The 6328-nt window shown below is 38.3% G+C and overlaps 1 protein-coding gene across 1 annotated transcript; it reads left to right on the top strand.

The window, feature by feature from the left end:
• Positions 1–270: 270 nt before the first annotated feature.
• Positions 271–6121, top strand: LOC121875002. The gene is made up of 2 exons (XM_042379359.1): positions 271–461; positions 5875–6121. The coding sequence occupies exons 1-2, from the start codon at positions 318–320 to the stop codon at positions 6100–6102; spliced, it is 372 nt and encodes a 123-aa protein (XP_042235293.1). The 5' UTR covers positions 271–317; the 3' UTR covers positions 6103–6121.
• Positions 6122–6328: the final 207 nt, after the last annotated feature.

Below are 6328 nucleotides of genomic sequence, written 5' to 3'. Positions count from 1 at the left end.
TATAGTTTTCTTTTTGCATCTCTCCTACAGGTAAGACAATTGTGTACATCTAAATTATATTATTATACATGTATATGGATGTGTAGTAGTGTTATAAATTATTGACTGTAAATTATGCACTCGATATGACTCAGATTTCTACTCCATTCTATTTAGATATCTTAATTTAAATGTAATTTATCAGAAACCCTTCTAAAGATAGCAACAACTCTCAAAAGGCTCATCCAAGTTTATTAAAGAATAAATAATAATAATTTTTTTATTTAACTTTCTGGCATAATAAACTATTTCAATTCTATTAAAGGAAAGACGCAGACATGGCCCTGGAAAGTCTGGCAATGAATACAGGAGGAAAGACCTACTCTGTGTTGGACGAAGATGATGGTGGCATGTTGGATGAGGCGTTTCTGGGTGCCCTCACCTACCAGCCTGGACAATCACTCTCAAACATCAGTGTCAAGGTAAAGTGCGGCATAGATACCGCAGTTTGGGCCACAGTAACATGTAGTTGCCTGGATAAACCAGGGGTAAACATAGGTTCTATTCACCTCATCCAGGGAAGAGACGAGGTGCTGGTTACCATAACCAGGGGAAGAAGTAAGGTCTAGTTACTATAACCAGGGAGAAAACTAGGTCCTAGTTACCTTAACCAGGACTAAAAGTAGGGTTTAGTAACTTTAACCAGGGGTAAAATAAACTCCTTAACCAGACTTATAACTAGGTCCTAGTTTACCTTAACAAGGGCAGAAGTAGGGTCTAGTTACCTTAACCAGGGGTAGATTAGAACCCAGTTACGTTAACCAGGGCTAAAACGAGGTCCTAGTTACCTTAACAAGAGGGTAAAGTTAGGTACTAGTTATCTTAACCAGAGGTAAAAATAGGGGCTAGTTAACTTAACCAGTGGTATATTAGGATTTAGTTACCTTAACCTGAGGCAGCACAGTTTATGCCTACCTTGATCATTTTATCATTGTTAGCAAAACCGTAGAGAGTCATCCCGACACACAAGCGGAAGTTTTCAACAAGCTTTATACAGCGGGACTTAAAGTCACACTTTCCAAATGTGAATTTTTAAAATCTATAACTTAACTCCTTGGTCAAGTAGTCGATGGAGACGGAATTCATGCAGCTGACGGTAAATTCAAAGCCTTACACAATTTTCACGTCCTACAAACGTTGATTAGGTGCGTAGTTTTCTTGGTTTATCAGGTTATTGCCATTTATTTATGCTATAAAATGTATTTTACGTTCGCTTTGCTGCTGACTATGTTCCTCAAGAAAGACACGAATATTGTCTGGAATGATATACAGGAGAATAGTTTTACTGGATTGAAGACAACACCTATTTTGGCATTTCCTGACTGCACTCAACAAATTTACTCTCCGTCCCGACGCCTCAGGACAAGGGTTCGGGGCTGTTCTCGTGCAGCTGAACACACAAGGGAAACATAAAGTGATTGCTCACGCCAGTCGTAAACTTAATGACGCAGAAACAAGCTATTCAGTTATGCACCTGGAAGTATTAGCTGTTGTCTGGTCAATCAAGAAGTTTGAATTGAATTGAATTGAATTGAACTGAAACAGTTTATTTAGCCAGAAAAACACAGATACAGAGTGGATAATAATAACAATATGAACATGGCTGAGCCAGTTGAGAACCTGAACTCTCTTTTAGGCACCTCATATATACTATATTTTGATCTCAAGCAAGTATTATGTAACATTTAGTATCATCTGGAATAATACAATTGCATGGTGGTAATAAGAACATCTCATAATGTTACCTCGGTTATCACTTCAATGTTTTTAAATTTTATTTATTTTGTTAGCTTAATTATATATATATATATATATATATATATATATATATATATATATATATATATATATATATATATATATATATATATATATATATATATATATATATATATATATATATAAATTACAGTGGAATTGAAAACATAAGTATAATGGGGGAGCAGTACAACATGGGTTGTACAGTATTATGGTTGAACAAGAGGACAGAGCTGTCAGGATTATGTCTAGTTGGCAAATATGTTTATTGCAATGATAATTACTTATCTATTTACATGATAATTTCCGATAAAGCAGTTTTGATGGTACAATAAAAGCAGGTACTGTAAATATAGTAGGTGTTACAAGAAACATTAATACTTAGACAAAAGATATTTTTTAAGAGATGATTTAAAGGAAAGGAGCGTAGTCTTTGCTCGGATGGGTGGGGGTAAGTTGTTCCACACCTTCACACGGTGATATTTTATGGAGGTCTGGGACTGAGAGGAGGGCATGGGGGGTGGTCTTTGTAGCTCTGGGTGCCTTAAGCTGTATCTCTGATTATTCCGGAACTGGAAATAATTATTGTCAAGCAAGTAATTGATAGATTTGTAGACAAAGAAGGCACAGCAGTAGGTGTTACTATCTTCGGATTTGAAATTTTTCACTATAGCAAATTTTTCGTTTGTGTGATCTGCTTTTTTTTTTCAAGTATGTCATTGTCCGTACAACTCTCCTTTGTGCAGTAACCAGAGATTATGTTTTTGAAGAGCTGGAGGCTCCCCCATAGTGTGTGACAGTGTATCAGGTGTTGGTAAACAAGATCATGATAGATTTCTTTCATTGCTGTGAGAGTGAGTGACTGTCGAGTGTGATATATGATACCACACTGTTTATTGACTTTACTGTGAATGGCTTGTATGTGGTTTCTCCAGTTAAGTTTCTCATCAACAATAACTCCGAGGAATTTAGTATTTTGTTCGCGTTTGAGGACTGTATTACCAAGGTACAGAGGGTCCTGGTCTGGGGGTAAGTTTTTCCTTCTGTGAAAGATCGTGTAGTGGGTTTTCTCAGGGTTTAAGGTCAGTTTATTACCTATTACCCAAGTCCTGACTTTAGTTAATTCAGTGTTCATAGTTCTCATCAAGGAATGGAGGTCTGAGTTGCTGGCATAAAGATTGCTATCGACTGCAAATAAGTTGCATTTTATGAGTGTGCTGGCGTGGAATATGTCGTTTATGTACAACAAGAACAGTACCGGGCCGAGAATGGAACCTTGGGGGACGCCATACAAGATTGGTGAAGAGTCTGCTTGGTAATTATTATAGCAGACATACTGCATCCTGTTGAACAGATATGGGGTAAACCAATTGTGGGGCAGGTTCCTAACGCCGTAATGTTCAAGCTTTGAAAGGAGGATGGTATGGTCGACAGTATCTAAGGCTTTAGTGAGGTCCAAGAATACACCGACTGTGAACTGACTGTCATCAAAGAATTTAAAATGTCATGAGTAAAGGATAGCAGAGCACTCTCAGCCGTCCTTCTAGCTCTAAATCCAAACTGGAAGTCTGTGAAGATGTTATTGGCATTGCAGAAGGAATTTAGTCTACTGTATTACATGCTAGCTTTTCCAGTATCCTACTCAAGGCTGGGAGGACTGATAAGAGGCGGTAATTCTTGAAGAGACCTTTGTCCCCAGATTTTTTTTTTTTGCTGGGTGAACTTTAGCAGTTTTCAGTTTATCCGGAAAGACACCACTAGTGAAGGAGGAGTTACAAATGTGTATTCGGACAGGTAGTAATAAATGGGCTATTTTCTTAATGGTGCTCATTGGTATATTGTCTTCGCCTGCTGCTGCATGTTTGGACATTTTTATGATGGCAAATAATTCATCTGCTGTGACAGGAGATAAGAGTAGCTCATTTTGCTGTCTGTTTTGGAGGTAGGCTCAAAATTCCTCCTGGTAATCTGGGATGCTCTCTACAAGATTTTTGCCAACATCAATAAAATATTAATTGAAGTGGTTGACAATGGGGGAGGGTTCCGTTACAACTGAATCATTTATCACAAAAGCTGAGTGAGGGGCCGAAGGCTGAGTGTTCCTGTTCTGAATAGAACTTATGACATTCCAGGTTTTATTACTGTCGCCTGATGCTGATTGGCATTTCTAACTATTTGAGTTACTCTATGGTATTTCTGATACTTCAATAAGCACCACCGAAAGTTATGGGTCTTTTGCAAGTTTCCTTTGGATTTATTTTTTTAATATCCCATAACCGTCCATACGGATCATGTAGCTGTGGCGGAGTTGTTCTTTTGGAAAAACCTTTCAGGCAGACTCGCACTCTGGTATTTAACTATTCAAGAATTCGCCCCCCGTGTTCAAGTACTTTCTATGACGAGCGAACGTTGTCGCTGATGCTTTGTCCAGACCAGTTACGTCTGTATCTTTGTTTACGCTATCGCAATTACGGGGTGAACAATGACTTGATTCCTTGTGGACTACAGTCATTTTTGCTCTAGAGTCGGGGGAGGAAGCTTATCTACTTAAGTTACCTCTTCTGTTCTGGCAGTTTGAACTACGACAAGACATACTCCACCGCTGCAGACCGAATGCACAGGATACTGTCACACAAATTGCTGTACCTGACACACTACGAATGGCTGTACTTACTCTGTGCCACAATGTCCCTCATGCAGGCTATCCCAGACGTGACAAATGCCTAGCGGAAATAAGAAAACCTTAGAATTGGAATATCATGAATATAGACATCGAACAACTCATTGCTAAAGGTTCATCGTGTGTTGAGCTAAGGGCTCCACTGTAACGTCATTTCTACACAAGAGCAATTGACTTGTTACAACTTTCGAAGAAACACCAAAGTTATATTTACGTACTTCTACAGATCTGTTATTTCAGTTCTTTTGCAGGAAAAATCAGCCGAGGCAGTAGCCCACGCTCTAGTGAAAATATGATATGACCCATTCACGACACCCAAGGTTATTTTATCCGACAGCGTATCAGAGTTTAAGAATAAACTTTAACACAAATTTTCATGCAATACAGCATCCAACAAAGCTACATCACAACTTATCACCCACAGGCGACTGGTCTGGTTTAAAGAACCAATATAAAATCCTTGAAATTCTTGAGATATTATGAAACTCATGCACATGGCATGGGAGGACTGGTTACCTCAAGTAGCAGTTTCGATAAATGGGTCGATCAATAGTTCCACAGGCCAATTCCCCTACTGTATTGCTTATGGCACAGACAAATGTTTACCCCATGATGTTCTTACAGGAACTCCTCTACTTATGTACAACATGGACGATTACTCTAAAAAGCAAATCAATATTTTTACAAACATCCATGGCAAGGTACGGACACATTTATCAGCGTCTCGTGCTGAAATAATTTACAAACAATATAAACAGGCTAAGCTTACAGCGCTATCATGTTGAGAGAACCTGAAGGGATCTCTAAACAGTCGCCCAATTTTTCAGATCCAAATCTGATTACCGCCAAGGAAACAGGCATAAAAACAAATTAACCGAACACACAAATTATAGAGGTAATATATGCGGACTGACTAAGAAGGGTACACCCAGCCCTCCCATACACAACTCTTTGCCAGTGTGGTGGATCCTGTGCCGGCTGAGTTAGTAACTGGAATGAAGTAAGAATTTTTTTTTTGCCATCAAATGGAGTTAACCTAATAGACTATGGGCGCCATTGCTTTCACGGGTTAAATCTACGATGCCCTTTGGCTAAACTTCTTTAACTAGGCATACCCTAAATATGTGCCAAATTTCGTGCTTTTATCATCAAAGGCACAATTCATCCACATATGTGCTGCGCTTATAATTTAAGCTGCCCGAATTCACGCCAAGTACTGTAACATCTGGTAAAGGGGGGAGAGGGGGGGGGTAGCGGCTATATTCTGAGGCTATTTGAATACATGACAGTTGTAATACTCACATAACTATTATTAACCAATAAATAGATGACATGCCTGAGTGAGTGAGTGTGATATTCATCGCAGGAGGAAGACTCATGTTGTTATTATGGTTCAGATCCATGAGATGGAGTACCATGGCGCCAACTTGACTGTCTACAGCACCTTTAACGTTGACTCTTCAGTGGGCCGCAAACTACAGTTTCGTCTCGACATGGACTCGACAAATCATATCACATCCAATCCCTATCTTGTGAGCCCTAATGGCACTCGTATCACCACTGCAGTGCTGGACAGCATCATAAATATGTGGACCATTGACGTGGCGCTTGCACAGGTAAAGTAATTCTCCTTAGTAGCGATGACACTGGTATTCTCTCTCTCTCTTAATTTATTCCAGACAAAGATGCGTGATATGCTTCCGATATATATATATATATATATATATATATATATATATATATATATATATATATATATATATATATAATATATATATATATATATATATATATATATATATATATATATATATATATATATATATATATATATATATATATATCGAGTAT

Source organism: Homarus americanus, unplaced genomic scaffold (genome assembly GCF_018991925.1).
Source record: "Homarus americanus isolate GMGI-L3 unplaced genomic scaffold, GMGI_Hamer_2.0 scaffold42467, whole genome shotgun sequence".
Lineage (NCBI taxonomy): Eukaryota > Metazoa > Arthropoda > Malacostraca > Decapoda > Nephropidae > Homarus > Homarus americanus.
Note: the sequence above shows the minus strand (reverse complement) of the source record. Positions and strands in the feature narration are given on the sequence as shown.

Bases quoted from the DNA above. Each gene is read 5' to 3' on its own strand.
- LOC121875002 (XM_042379359.1), top strand. From the start codon at position 318: ATGGCCCTGGAAAGTCTGGCAATGAATACAGGAGGAAAGACCTACTCT. The intron at 462-5,874 runs GTAAAGTGCGGC...ATTATGGTTCAG, and splicing joins TCTCAAACATCAGTGTCAAG to ATCCATGAGATGGAGTACCA.